The sequence below is a fragment of the Neoarius graeffei genome, chromosome 21 (assembly GCF_027579695.1).
Source record: "Neoarius graeffei isolate fNeoGra1 chromosome 21, fNeoGra1.pri, whole genome shotgun sequence".
NCBI lineage: Eukaryota > Metazoa > Chordata > Actinopteri > Siluriformes > Ariidae > Neoarius > Neoarius graeffei.
In genome coordinates, this window is record NC_083589.1 from 60,265,701 (window position 1) to 60,281,937 (window position 16,237).

The 16,237-nt window shown below is 42.7% G+C and overlaps 1 protein-coding gene across 1 annotated transcript in view; it reads right to left on the bottom strand.

Annotated features, from left to right (window-relative positions):
- chchd3a (coiled-coil-helix-coiled-coil-helix domain containing 3a) overlaps positions 1-16,237 on the bottom strand; it is a 176,070-nt gene that overhangs the window by 25,848 nt on the left and 133,985 nt on the right. Inside the window, exon 6 of the mRNA XM_060903438.1 lies at positions 8,718-8,788. Within this exon, the coding sequence (XP_060759421.1) occupies positions 8,718-8,788 (71 nt within the window). The remainder of the gene's footprint in view (positions 1-8,717; positions 8,789-16,237) is intronic.

Sequence of the window (16,237 nt, forward strand, 5' to 3'; positions counted from 1 at the left end):
TCGCACTCATCACGTCTCGTCCAGACGCCGAGAGAAGATTCTGGAGTGACGTGTTACGACAGCGAGCCCCACCAAAACCTTGTGGAAGAACGATGTTTGTCGCTCAAGTACGCTCCCAGAGATGTTGCACACTGAAGCTGTGGGTTAAACACCTTTTACCACGCTTTATGTTGTTTTTTTGTTACCCTGGGTATCTTTAACAGTTATTCCACAAAATCGAGTCGTACACGAGCTGATAGCGCTACAAGCCGTGTACAATGAGATTGAGTGGAATAACGGTTTAATTCTATCTGCATTCAGAGGATTTTGAGAAACGGAGCATTTTTTGCAAATTCGATAAATAAAAACTTTATACAAAACATCCGACAAAATCATTTCTGCTTAGAATGTAAACAAACCGGCGAAATGACAGGAGCAATGTGTCATTATAATAATTCTTTAATTAATTTGTCGCTAATAACAATTCTTGAAAAATTTAATTAAAAGAAAGATATCCATTCTTACCATCAAATACTTTCATTCCATATTTTGTTGCTTTGTTTTTTGTATTTGTTGGGGGGGGGGGGGGGTTGTTTTTGAGTTTTTATTTTGTCCTCAATTCGTTCAGTCACGCTCTGGCATTTTGTTTTTCTCTACTCACGGTATATGAGCTGATACCCTAGTAGCAGAGTAGCCAATCAGAGCGCACGATTGCTCATATCCAGTGAATGTGGAGAGAATAATAAACTGGAACTCCAATAAATATTTCTGGTATGATTCCCATTAACTGTTACTGAAACAACCCAAGAAACTTCATGGATCAAACTGCTGTGATTAAATTATATTAAGAAACAAACGGATGTTCTGGAACGTCTGTGATATGATACAAGCGTCTCATTTTCTCCAGCTTGTCAGGGTTCAAATTTAAAAAAGTTACAGCGACGTAGATCAGTGACCGATACCAAGCACGGACACTGGAGACTCCTTCCTTTCCATAAATGTTAAATAAACATCTCCTTAGGGAAAGAAAACACCAAACCAATGAGTTGATGTGAATGAGTTGTGATAAAAATAAATAAATAACGCCTTTAGACCAATCGCATTCAAGTATTTACCATCACCGTGGTTTAATCATGTCTGAATAAATGCTAAAATTTTGGGATTTCGGTACTGGTGTGTTGTTGAATCAATGAGGTTGGGAGATAGGCGGGGCTAAATGGGCGGGGATAGACTGTAAATCGAGGGCATGAGCCAGCAGTTATCTGATGTCAACATTTACGGTTTAATCACCATCACATGAAACAGCCCCAATAAGAGATTAAGTGACTATGTGATAATTGTGTGTGTGTGTGTGTGTGTGTGTGTGTATATAAAAGTAAAGAGTCCAACCACACAGTCATTCTAATGAGCTTGACTATATTTCTCAGTAATGGCTCTAATTGCGTCCTTTCAGTGGAGGTCAAGCTGCGAGTCGGTAAGTGCTCATGCAACATGACAGGGTTTTTTTTTTTTTTTAAAACGTTATCGCTGCTAAAGAGCGCTACGGCTTCCCTGCTGTGTATTACAGCACTTTAGGACAGATGATGCGAAGACGCGAGATCTCACTTCCTGCACTGAGAAACTGACGGTTTATGAATAAAACAGAAACTGAAAATGTGAGTCAAACCGAGGGCCAAGGTCAGCAAGATCACATGACATGGGTTTGAATATTCAGGTGTTTTAGAGGGGTGTGTGTGTGTGTGTGTGTGTGTGTGTGTGTGTGTGTGTGTGTGTGAGAGAGAGAGAGAGAGAGTGTGTGTGTGTGTGTGTGTGTGTGTGTGTGTGTGCGAGAGAGAGAGAGAAGTTTAAGCGATGACGACTCTTCAAATAAGCAAGATTCAGTACTGTGCCAAAGTCTTAGCCCCCCCATTTTTAATTTTTTTTTATATAAACTTTGCGATAGAGTTCTATTTTATGACTTCTACATTCACTATCGAGTTAAAACATTACAAAAACATTTTAGAGCACAAACATTTGTTTTTTTCCAGCACAAAATTACATGTTACAGACATAAAAAAAAAAAAATTATATACATGTTTATATCTGAGCAGCGTATTCCATAAGCGATCACTTTTCAGATGAAAAAAGAAAGCATAATGAAGGCTGCTGGGTTTTGGTGTAAAATGAAGAAGTGAGTGTGACAGTCAAAGTGTCCAGAAGAACTGTGGCTGGTTCTGTAAGATGCTCAGTGAAACCTACAGATCATTTCCACATAAAACTGCACTCACTGGACCTCAGACTGATATTTTTTTCTTAAAGCCAGGTCTCATCACACCAAATACTGACTTCGTTTCATTTATTATGGCTTACTGATTACTGTTTATAGTATTTTTTTTTAGCGTTGAAACATTTCATTTCATTATTTTAAGCCGTTTTTGGTCGACAGCATTTCTTTACATGTGCCTCAGACTTTTGCGCAGTGCTGCATGTTCCATTCAGTTGACCATGAAATGATGGAGGGTGATGAGGTTGTCCCTGATGTACACACAACACAATAAAAGCAGCTCTAACACTCTTTTAAAAACTAATCTAACGTGATATCTGACTGAACGTTAATGCAAGTGTAAATACATTGCTAATTTGCATAAGGAGTGTTTTGTATATACGGCATTGAATTAACGAGCCCTTCTATACACTGTCAGGAAGTGTGAGCATGGTAATGACGTCACCGCCGTGCTTCCTGTACTATCCATGTTACAGGTCAAAATATTTCAACCTAGGTGATTTTTTTTTTTTTTTAACCTGGGTTAAATTTTTAACCTGGTTCATAATTTCCAAACTTGGTAAAAGGGATTTCTACCACTTCCTTTGTCTCTCTTTCTTCCATCCATTTCCTCTCGGTCTACACCTACCAACTATTTCCTCATCTGTCTGTCTATTCCTATCTACCTAATTAGCATTTTCTTTTTACATCTATCTTTTTTCATACGTGAATGGGATTCAAACTCAAAATCTTCTGATTTTTAACCCAACACCTTACCCACCAGACCAGTGATTTTTGCAGTGGAAGGAGTGATATATATTATTTCAAATTTATTAATAAGTCCAGTCTTATTACATCATCAAGTAGTTTAAAATACAAAGTATTCCCAAATCCAAACCAAGATGTACTGTACAGTCGTGGCCAAAAAGTTTTGAGACTGACAAATTTTATTTTTCACAAAGTTTACTGCTTCAGTGTTTTTAGATCTTTTTGTCAGATGTTTCTATGATATACTGAAGTATAATTATAAGCATTTCATAAGTTCCACCTTTTCTTCTCTGGACAATCATTTTTCCAAATGTCCTAAACAGTCTGAAGGAGGCTTCATCAGAGAAAATAACTTTACCCCAGTCCTCTGCAGCCTGCAAAAAGTTATTTTCTCTGATGAAGCCCCCTTCAGACTGTTTGGGACATCTGGAAAAATGACTGTCCAGAGAAGAAAAGGTGAGCGCTACCATGAGCCCTGTGTCATGCCAACAGTAAAGCATCCTGAGACTGTTCATGTGTGGGGTTGCATCGCATCTCATCCAAGGGAGTGGGCTCAATCACAATTTTGCCCCAAAACACTGCAATGAATAAAGAATGGTATCACAACACCCTCCAAGAGCAACTTCTCCCAACGATCCAGGAGCAATTTGGTGATGAACAATGCTTTTTCCAGCATGATTGCGCACCATGCTGTCACAAGGCAAAAGTGATAACCAAGTGGCTTGGGGAACAAAACATTGAAATTTTGGGTCCATGCCCAGGAAACTCCTCAGATCTTAAATCCCATCGAGAACCTGTAATCAATCCTCAAAAAGCAGGCGGACAAACAAAAACCCCAAAGTTGTGATAAACTCCAAGCACCGATTATGAAAGAACGGGTTTCCATCAGTCAGGATTCGGCCCAGAAGCTGATATCCAGCACGGCAGGCTGAATTACAGGAGTCTTGAAAAAGAAGGATCAACACTGTAAATATTGACTCTTTGCATAAACTTGATGTGCCAATAAAAGCCTTTGGAACTTATGAAATGCTTACAATCGTACTTCAGTGTACCAGAGAAACATCTAACAAAAAAAAAAAAAAAAAAAAGATCTAAAAAACACTGAAGCAGCAACTTTTGTGAAAACCAACATTTGTGTTGGTCTCAAAGCCTTTGGTTACGACTGTAGTAGTACAGACCCTAATACCCTAAAGCAAATTATGAACTGGGTTGAAAAATTCCACCCGACCTACAATTCTGATATGTAACGTACAAAAAGCTCAGATACGCAGGGAAAAGAATTTCACCCTACTGTACTTGACAAACTTTTGTTCTTCATCTTTCTTAAACTGGGCTACAGATCTTAACACAGTTATGGATCAGAAGTCAGGAACAAGATTTCAAAATATAGTTTGATGGAAAAAGAACTTTCCAACATACAGTCCTGGGCAAAAGTCTGAGGCACACGTAAAGAAATGTTGTCGACCAAAAACGGATAAAAAAAAAAAAATGAAATGTTTTAACATTAAAAAAAATATATACAGTGCTGAGCGTAAATGAGTACACCCCCTTTGAAAAGTAACATTTTAAACAATATCTCAATGAACACAAACAATTTCCAAAATGTTGACAAGACAAAGTTTAATATAACATCTGTTTAACTTAGAACATGAAAGTAAGGTTAATAATATAACTTAGATTACACATTTTTAGGGTGGTGCAAAAATGAGTACACCCCACAACAAAAACTACTCCATCTAGTACTTTGTATGGCCTCCATGATTTTTAATGACAGCACCAAGTCTTCTAGGCATGGAATGAACAAGTTGGCGACATTTTGCAGCATCAATATTTTTCCATTCTTCAACAATGACCTCTTTTAGTGACTGGATGGAGAGGGATGCTCAACTTGTCTCTTCAGAATTCCCCAAAGAAAATAATTTCTTTACACCACAAAGGTGAAGGCTACAAGATGATCAGCAAAGCTTTACTTATCAGAATACTGTAGCAAAAGTGGTACAAAAAATTTAAGAAAGATGGAACTGCAACCGTCTCACAGAGACGTCCAGGTCGTCCACGGAGGTTAACACCTCGACAGGAGTGTCTTCTGATGAGAAGGGTTGAAGAAATTCGGCATGCAAGTTCAGTGCAGTTATCTAAAGAAGTAGAAAGCCAAACTGGGGCGACTATTTCCCGTGACACAATACGGTGTACACTGCAGAGGAATGGCATGCATGGATGCCGTCCACAAAAGAAGCCTCTCCGAAAGCCCAGGCACAAAAAAGCCCACCTAGAGTTTGCCAGGGCCCATGCTGACAAAGATGTAATGGCTTGAGAACTGTATGGCGTCGCAAAGGTGAGGAATACAAAGAAAAATGCCTGGTGCCTACAGTGAAACATGGTGGTGGCAGTGTCCTTATGTGGGGCTGCACGAGTGCTGCTGGTGTCGGGGAGCTGCATTTCATTGATGGCATCATGAATTCACAGACATATTGCTCTATACTGAAAGAGAAGATGCTACCATCACTCCGTGCCCTTGGTCATTGTGCACTTTTCCAGCATGACTAAACACACATCTAAGGCCACTGTTGGATTTCTGAAGAAGAACAGGGTGAAAGTGATTCAGTGGCCAAGTATGTCTCCTGATCTGAACCCAATCGAACACCTATGGGGAATTCTGAAGAGACAAATTGAGCATCACTCTCCATCCAGCATCCAGTCACTAAAAGAGGTCGTTGTTGAAGATTGGAAAAAGATTGATGTTGCAAAATGTCGCCAACTTGTTCATTCCATGCCTAGAAGACTTGGTGCTGTCATTAAAAATCATGGAGGCCATACAAAGTACTAGATGTAGTAGTTTTTGTTGTGGGGTGTACTTATTTTTGCACCACCCTAATTTGAGTAAAACTGAAAAATGTGTAATCTAAGTTATACTATTAACCTTACTTTCACGTTATAAGTTAAACAGATGTTATATTAAACTTTGTCTTGCCAACATTTTGGAAATTGTTTGTATTCATTGAGATATTGTTTAAAATGTTACTTTTCAAAGGGGGTGCACTCATTTACGCTCAGCACCGTATACTATAAACAGTAATCAGTAAGCCATAATAAATGAAAACGGTCAATATTTGGTGTGATGAGACCTGGCTTTCAGAAAAAAAAATCTCTGTCTCAGGTCCAGTGAGGTCAGTTTTATGTGGAAATGATGTGTAGGTTTTCCTGAGCATCTTACAGAACCAGCCACAGTTCTTCTGGACACTTTGACTGTCACACTCACTTCTTCATTTTACACCAAAACCCAGCAGCCTTCATTATGCTTTCTTTTTTCATCTGAAAAGTGATCTCTGATGGAATGGAATAAGCTGCTCAGAAATAAACAAGCATTTTTCTGTAACATTTAATTTTGTGCCGGAAAAAAATAAAACTCTGAACGTTTGGAACTCAAATGTTTTTGTAATGTGTTGACTCGATAATGTAGAAGTCATAAAATAGAACTCTATAACAAGTTTGTATGGAGGAAAAATTAAAATGCAGTGTTCTAGCATTTTTGGTCCAAAAAAAAAAACAAAACAAAAAACACTCAAAGGGAATCCACCTTGAAAAGTCACCCTCGCCATAACCACACATCACCACACTGCTGAAGCGTCAGCTCTTCCTGAGCCACGTCCAGAAACGTCACTTCACTCAGCTCAACATCAAAGCCCATCCGGGACGGAGGAAATGAACTTGTTCAAGCGGCAGCCGTTTTCAGCTTCAAAAGAGCAATTATGAGATCAAATTCACGTTAATTCTTTCAATTATGCAGATTTGTGCCGTATTTATCTTGGGAACGGTTTCGACTTTCAGGAAATCAAAAGGCTCTGGCTAAATATTCGGGATTATTATTTTAACCGAATCCGTGATAGGATCTTATCTCCGCTTCTTGTTATGGAAGCTGACTGGAGCGGCCCGATCCGCTGGGACGGCCAATACGGATTTATTTGTAGTCTAATGTACAACCCAAATACCCCTACGCTCGCTTGCTCGCGCTCTCTCCCTCTCTCTCACACACACACACAAACCTAATTAGTCTGTTGCAGGCTGGATATCTTGTGCCTCTCCGGCTCCAACAGTAACACCAGAGCCTGCAAACATTTCATTATCCGCAGGGAAAAAAGTTACACACATCCTCCTACCCCGACTCAGTAATCCAATCCTAACACTGCTAATGCACCGCTCTAATGCAATCAGCCAATCGGAGCACTCACAGCAAGCCTCGCTGGTCACATGACACCCCAGCCCACTCCGAGGTTGCTTTGGGAAGGGTAGCTATGTCATGCTAATGCTGTTTTAATGCATTTCCTAATGCAATTCCGCCCCTCCTACGTCCTCCCCAGCCCCACCGGAGTTTACTAATCAATTTCAGGCGTTTCGGTAGAGACGATGATCCCCGTGTTAGCGCTCAGGAAGGCGGCCTAATGATGGCCTAATGTGATTTGCGAAGCCAGGATAGTACTGGAACAGCCTGCCTTCTTTTCCCATCGCAGCCACTCACAGGCATTAATACAAGGGGCTAATAGGCCACATTAAGACACATACGGCCAAAATGGACTCATGGTCTTTAGTTACAGCCATGGGCTAATGGGGAAACATCGATGAGACAAGTGTGAGGCTGAGGAACTATCTGCAAGCCAGAACACACGACTGGGGGGCGTCATCACGTGCGAGAGGATTACTTTCCTCCAGCAGCCCATCCTGATGTGTTAAAGAACGACGTGCACTTTTTATCCCTTTATAATTAACATTTACTGCTGTAGATCTTCCATAAATCAAGTTTGTTCTTTCCATATCAAACACTCGTTCCCTTGACAGTCTCACTTTTTTTTTTTAATCTCTTTTCAAGTCGACAAAACTCAAACTCATCTCATCATGTTATCTAGAAACTGAAACGATCCTGAAGTCTTTCCTGTCGTGGGAAAGAACAGCTTTATTTCTGACTGGTAAAAATTCCTGACGCTTCTGGTAAAATCGTGCGCTCTGATCGGCTCCTTGGAGGGCAGTGTTTTCCCATAATGCCCGTGGACGATTACGGACTTTCTTCTCAAGGCGGCGGCTTTCAATGTTGCAAAAAACAAACAAAAAACGAAAAATTGGAAATCAAAACGGAATCAAAAGCAGCTAAAACACAAAAGACTAACAAGAATCAGCGAGTTATTCAAGAAATGAAGAATCAGCGAAGAGTGTTCAGAAACCACTAACAGAAATTCAGTTTTGAAACCGCTAGCTGTTTATTCTGCATGCGCGACTCAACTACGTTCCAGATATGACGTGACTGAAAGCAGCAACACGCTTCATTATAATGAGCGTCTATTTTAAGCTTAGAAATAAAAAAAAAGCCAGACAATAAACTCCTTATTAGCCTCACTTACTCTGTCTTTACGGGAGAATATCAGACCGAGGTTTTGACGGTACGGACCGAGCCGCTCCAAATCTTTTCCAATCGTTAAAGGATCAGATGGAAATCAGTCCTTTTTTCTCTCCACTGATTTCTGACCCACCATTTTTGCTGTTAATAATAATTGATTAAAAAACCGAGTGTGTGAATATAAACATGTCAGAGCTGCATTAATATAAACGCTTCAGTGTTTCAGAATGTGATCTAATGGAATTTAATATTGGACCCTGAGGCAGGTTTTCTTTTTATGATAAAGTCATGCACTCGGCTCTCATCTCCACAGGACCAAGAGCACACCTTCACTGAACCCACCTAAATTTAGCGTTCACCTCGTCGGCAGCTTTGTGATAGTTCTCATTGGTGACCTTGTAAATCTGGGCGCTCTGAAAAAGAGAGAGAGAGAGAGAGAGAGAGAGAGAGAGAGAGAGACAGACAGGGAGGGAGGGAGAGAGAGAGACGGAGGGAGGGAGGGAGAGAGAGAGACGGAGGGGGGAGAGAGAGAGAGAGACGGAGGGGGGGAGAGAGAGACGGAGGGGGGGAGAGAGAGAGAGACGGAGGGGGGGAGAGAGAGACGGAGGGGGGGAGAGAGAGAGAGACGGAGGGGGGGAGAGAGAGACGGAGGGGGGGGAGAGAGAGAGAGAGACGGAGGGGGGGAGAGAGAGAGAGAGACGGAGGGGGGGAGAGAGAGAGACAGGGAGGGAGGGAGGAGAGAGAGACAGGGAGGGGGGAGAGAGATACGGGGGGGAGAGAGATACGGGGGGAGAGAGACAGGGAGGGGGGAGAGAGACAGGGAGGGGGGAGAGAGACAGGGAGGGGGGAGAGAGACAGGGAGGGGGGGAGAGAGATACGGGGGAGAGAGACAGGGAGGGGAAGAGAGAGAGACAGGGAGGGGGGGAGGGGAAGAGAGAGAGACAGGGAGGGGGGGAGGGGAAGAGAGAGAGACAGGGAGGGGGGGAGGGGAAGAGAGAGAGACAGGGAGGGGGGGAGGGGAAGAGAGAGAGACAGGGAGGGGGGGAGGGGAAGAGAGAGAGACAGGGAGGGGGGGAGGGGAAGAGAGAGAGACGGAGGGGGGGAGGGGAAGAGAGAGAGACAGGGAGGGGGGGAGGGGAAGAGAGAGAGACAGGGAGGGGGGGAGGGGAAGAGAGAGAGACAGGGAGGGGGGAGGGGAAGAGAGAGAGACAGGGAGGGGGGGAGGGGAAGAGAGAGAGACAGGGAGGGGGGAGGGGAAGAGAGAGAGACAGGGAGGGGGGGAGGGGAAGAGAGAGAGACAGGGAGGGGGGGAGGGGAAGAGAGAGAGACAGGGAGGGAGGGAGGGGAAGAGAGAGAGACAGACAGAGGGAGAGAGACAGAGAGAGAGGAAGACAGACAGATAGAGACAGGGAGGGAGAGACAAATGGACAGACAGGGAGTGAGAAAGACAGACAGACAGAGAGAGACAGAGAGAGGAAGACAAACCGATAGAGAGGGAGAGAGACAAATGGACAGAGACGGAGAGAGAGACACAGACAGGAAGGGAGGGAGAGACACAGAGACAGACAGATAGACAGGGAGAAAGAGAGAGAAAGAAAGAGAGGATTAGATGATGCATCACATCAAATACTGTATACAGTACATCAGGTACACACACACACACACACACACACACACACCCCTTAGATACAGTGTGTTTTGTGTGAGAAATGAAGTGAGTTGAGTTTTCCCCCTCACACAGAGTTTAAAGCGCTCTGCAGCAGCAGCACCTCCTCCCCGTACAATTTAAACTCCATTAAAGGTTTATGGAGGGAGATATTGAGAGCAGTGAGGTGTGAAGTGGTGGCTGATTTTAGTGTGTCGTGAAAAGGAATTTCCTTGAGGTGTGTAAAGCTCGAGGTCACGACCAAGTTCACCAGGTCACGGTGACCAAGCCGCTCTGAGAGACACGACTGATACGCACTCCCAGAACGATGAAGACGACGACGTTTAACCAGCAACTCCAACCGGAAAGACGGGAGCGCAATTAAACACATGCTGAGCCGAAATGACAACGAAAGAAAATCCATTACACTTCAGCACGAGGCTGATCATAAACACTGAGAAAAGGAAGCGATGAAGTGTTTCAGTGGTGAAGACGACTTGGATGGGGTTAATTTTAAAAAGGCAGGAGAGATGGAGAGAGGAGTGTAAACTGGCGTGTGGAGACGGTCAAGTCCTCACACATCATCTCTGAGAATTTGAACTTTCACTAAAACGTAATCCTCGTACTCCTGATTGAATTGAAAAATTACTTTTACTTTTTTTATGAGAGTTCAAAAATCACGACTCTAATATCACATTTCTGTCCACATATTAAAGATATTTTTAAATATCTTTCTCCAAGTCTCATCTGCTCACCTTTGTAACTTTCTAAAAACAATTTAAAATCGCACGGTATAATAAATGACCACGGTATCTTCGAGCTCCTCTCAGGAGTTTAACGCCGACCTCTTGAGCAGTTCCTCGTTGGAGAAAGTCGTACAAGCTTTTACACTTCCGTCTCGTCTAGACATCCTGTAGCGCCTTGTATTTAGGTGTCCTGTCCATTACAGGATCAGGTTTAAGATGATTTTATTTGGGTTTTAAAGCCCTTCGCGGACTTCACGCCTCTCTACGTCACTGATATACACTCAGACCGGATTCTGGCTCCAGGGCTCTCGGGTCGACTTCTATCGGCTGTTCCACGATCGCAGCTGATACTCCAGCATCACCGTGAGTTTGTAGTCGATGGGGTCGTGAGTAAAAAATGAATTCTTGTAGATATTTCAAAATTATAAATATCAAATTTATGGTAAATGAAGATCAGATCCAAATATCGATTATCAGTGTCAGTGATTATGAATAATCAGTGCCAGTATCGGAATTTCTTGTTCCCGTTATTAACCAAGAGTGGACTGAAAGCAGTCATCAGGCTACAGCAGAGCAATCGGCTCAATAACGAACAAAATAATTCCAGGAAATCGAGTCGTGCATGAGCTGATGGCGCTATAAGCCGTGTACGATGAGATTGAGTGGAATAGCTGTTTTATTCTATCCACATTCACTGGATTTTCAGAAACAGAGCATTTTTATTGTTTGCAAATTCAGTAAATTAAAAACTTTATACAAAACGTCTGACAAAATAATTTCCACTTAGAATGTAAACAAATTGCCGACATAAGTTGCAATTTGTGGGATATATACATCTCGATCGTGAAATACCGTGACCTCAGCCTTCAAAATACTGACTGAAGCCGCTGGGCTGAGGTCAGTATTTAAGGCCGAGGTCACGGTAAATATTTTTTTTTTTCTTTACCAAATTCGAACAGAAAATGAGAGCACCTGAAAGGGAAACCATATTTAGAACAAACCTGATAGTCGGCTTTCTCCTGAAATGTTTTCTTTTATTTTGTCTTCATCAGGGCAGTAAAACTCGCTTTTACTGTGAACGCTGTCGTTATCGCTATCCATGCTGTAAAATTAACGCTATTATACTGAGAAATGCGAAAATAAATGTTTGTTGTTGTGAACAAGCGAGTCGCCAAAAGGTCTGTAACCGGGGTCCGGATCGTAGGATCCCAGACCGCTCGCCAGCCAATCAGAGCACACGATTTGATGGAAACTGGACTGCAAAAAAAAAAAAAATTCTTACTATCAAATACTTTCTTTCCATATTTTGCCGCTCTATTTTTGTGTTTTTTTGGGGTTGTGTAGAGTTTTTATTTCATCCTCGTTGGTTCAGCAACACGCGCCGACATTTTGTTTTTCTCTACTCACGGTATATGAGCTGATATCCTAGTAGTAGAGTAGCCAATCAGAGCGCGTGATTGCTCATATCCAGTGAATGTGGACAGAATATTTCCTGATATTTCACACCGATGACGTCACTCCCAGTGTTTTCCCGCAGCGTTGGCAAAATGGCAAACCGGTTCAAAATTAAAATCTCTCTCATTAACTTGCGTTTTTTTTTTTTTTTGGTGGATGTGTCCATATAACGTGTATACATTCACCACTTAAAGATAAACTTCACATCTTCGCACCACTGTGTAATATAGCAGTCTGAATATGGAGTTAGTGGTGAAAGGGTTTTTAAAAAAATTAATTAATTAAAATAAAATTCCAACAAACTTTTCTGCAAGAGTCTTTCTCTTGAGAATGTCTTCATGTTGAAATAAAGTCCATCATCATGAAAATAATAGTTTGGTTGTTGTTTTGTTTTTTTATTATGTATGAAAAGAAGTTCAGAAGTAAGAAAGTTTGCATAAAATCAATATTGTTTTAAAGATCACGCTAGGTCATGTGTAGCGTCTCGGCTTGACGTGAAAGCCCGTGTCTTTTTCTTTTTGTTCTTGCTGCAATGTTTGTACAGCACTTGGTTTAAATGGGTTTTCTAAATTAAACAACTCATGACTGACAGTCAAATTTGCAAATGTGAGGCTGGGACCAAAAACATCTCATCTCATTATCTGTAGCCGCTTTATCCTGTTCTACAGGGTCGCAGGCGGGCTGGAGCCTATCCCAGCTGACTACGGGTGAAAGGCGGGGTTCACCCTGGACAAGTCGCCAGGTCATCACAGGGCTGACACATAGACACAGACAACCATTCACACTCACATTCACACCTACGCTCAATTTAGAGTCACCAGTTAACCTAACCTGCATGTCTTTGGACTGTGGGGGAAACCGGAGCACCCGGAGGAAACCCACACGGACACGGGGAGAACATGCAAACTCCGCACAGAAAGGCCCTCGCCGGCCACGGGGCTCGAGCCCGGACCTTCTTGCTGTGAGGCGACAGCGCTAACCACTACACCACCGTGCCGCCGGACCAAAAACATCCCTCATTCATTCATTTGGTTTCTTATCCTGAGTGAGGACAGTTCGCCAATGGCCATGGTTGTACCAGAAACCGCAGACATGAATTAGTATGCGGAGATGACGGGATGGAGGTCACCGTGAACCTGCGTGCTTATGAGAACGTTAGCGAGATGTTTGACTAACAGGCGTAACAGCGCTGACGACCATGTGTCATGAGAGAGCGGCTCATGCTCTGATTTCTGGGGCTGTGACTTTGACCTTGAAAACACACACAAACTAAAAGGCCCACATCCAGCATCTCTCTTAGTCTTGGATGTATATTGTATATAAATTAAAAAAAAAAAAAAAAAAAACACACGACACACAAGTAGGACTGGAGGACGCTGTGCAATCCAAGTCCTTGATTAATAAGCGATTAGGATTTGGATTTTGAACACATCGTCATGTTGAGGTCCTCCATCACCCCCACTGAGAGCGTTAAAAACCCGTCTTCTCTTCCTCGCTAGCCTGGAGACGGATCTTTCTTTAATCCTTGTTTACGAAGAAGTAGCTGGAAATAGCTGTCCGTTTCCTTAATCTTGCACACCGTGGGGGTTTCGGTGACTAATAAAGCAATCAGCTGTAAAATTAATCCTGCCACAGACTGAATATATGCGAATAAATAAATAAATAAATAAATAAATAAATAAAGCCAATACTACCCTGTGTTTGTAAATGGAATTCCTCGGCTTGGTAATGAGGACGCTGGATGAGTGCTGGAGTAAAACTCCGGAGCTGCGTTCTCTCTCTCAGAGCAGAGAAGAAGCAGAGGGGAAACCACACTGCAACGGCCATTAATGCACGGCGTCCATATTGGCTCCGTGGCACGCCGATACGCTGCAGACACTCGAGACCGAGCTGCTTTTTAACCAAAACCTCAAAAGCACAAAGAGTGCCAAGCGCTAAATCAGAGGAAACCATAAAATGGAGGAACGTTTGTCTTGCTTCAGAGATCCTCCAGAAGAATCAGAGGTTTATAAATCCGTGGGAGTACTTACTTACTTCAGTCCATTGCCCGCTAGAGCATAGGCCATCAACGACGCTTCGCCATCTGAGTCGACTCTGGGCTGTCCTTCCCGCGCCTGTCCAGTTGGTTCCCATCCTCTGCAGTTCTGCGTCAGTGTCGCGCCTCCAGCTGTTCCTGGGCCGGCCCCTCTTCCTCTTCCCTTGCGGGTTCCAGGTTAAGGCTTGGCGTGTGATGCTGGCTTCCTGAGGGTGTGTCCAATCCAGCCCCACTTCCTCCTCAGCATCTGGCTGGAAACTGCCTCCTGACCCGCTCTCTGCCACAACTCCTCGTTCGTGATTTTCTCTGGCCACCTGATGCTGAAGATGCGCCTCAGACATGTGTTGATGAAGGTCTGGATCTTCTGTTGTGTCGCCTTGGTCATCCTCCACGTCTCAGAGCCATAGAGTAGTACTGACTTGACTTTGGAGTTGAAGATGCGCATCTTTGTGGCCTTGCTGATCACCTTTGATGCCCAGATGTTCTTCAACATAATGAAGGCTGGTCTTGCCTGGCAGTCATGTCACGGTGGGAGTAAAACGATGAAAAAAAATGTAGTGCAGAAAGCTGAGAAAAAAATTGATAGCATTTTTGTTACCGCTTTCTTTGAAATGCGAATCATCAGCTCAGTGATTAGACCGTGATTAGACAACCACTTGGATTGGTTCAACACGGAGGAATCGTCATGATCACTTTGTTGATCGTTTACGGACCTCGGTACAGCGTAATTATGGCGTGAGGACGCATTTGTATCAGTTATAAACCATTTTAGAGAGGTTCAGATCTGATGCACTTCCCTGAGCTGCTGATCCACAGCTGAGTGCTCAGTGAGACCTGGATCATATCCCTCATGCTGTTTTCCCTCTTACGATACTGTATTTCTGTATCTCATAGAGGGCTGTCGAAGTTAACGTGATAACGCATTAGCGCAAATTCCTTTTAACGCCACAATTTTTTTTCTGACACGCGATTAACACATGCACGTTCTGTGCCCCTCCCCCGTAGTTTGGGAAATCAGGAAGTGGCGCTCGTAGTGCGAGCGAGCGATGTAGCGAGTAGCTGGTTGGTGCAAGTTGTGATTAAAGTGCACTTGTGTATAGAATCAGCTGATATTGTTGCATTCTGACTGTTTTTATGCTTTTAATGGTCCAGAGGGGAGAAATGAAGACGTGTTAAGGTCCAGGTGTGCGTGCGCACATTTTATTCTGAGAAGTGTGTGAGTGATGTAAAAGTGTTTATAAATGCAGTTTTTGCTCGTGAATGTATTCGATATTTACCAGTGAGTTTTTGCATTTTACTGGAAAACATCTTTATGAGCTGTGTGGCTTAACAAATGCATTTATTTGGGTTTTGTATTTTTATTTTCTCTCTTTAAAAATAGCTGCTACTGTTGTCGAGTCCACGTCACTGAGAGTGTTTAGTTTATTTGACTGTATAGTTTGAGGCTGGAAGTTCAGGACAGAACTCGAGGAAAATACTGTATTGCTTTGTTCACACTGAATTGTGCGAAACCCTCAAAATTATAAAGTTAATGCTGCTTTATGTTTTTAAATGCAGTGGGGAATAAAATACCCACAACAAGGTGATTGATCGCGAGTTGACTATGGACAATAATGCGATTAATCACAAGGTAACTATGGACAATAATGTGATTAATCACAAGGTAACTACAGACAATGCAATTAATCGCGGGTTAACTATGGACAATAATGTAATTAATCGCAAGCTGACTATGGACAATAATGCAATTAATCGTGGGTTAACTGGACAATAATGCGATTAATCGCAAGGTAACTATAGACAATGCGATTAATCGCGGGTTAACTATGGACAATAATGCAATTAATCACGAGTTGACTATGGACAATAATGTAATTAATCGAGGGTTAACTATGGACAATAATGCAATTAATCGCGAGTTGACTATAGACAATAATACAATTAATCAAGGGTTAACTATGGACAACAAGGCGATTAATCG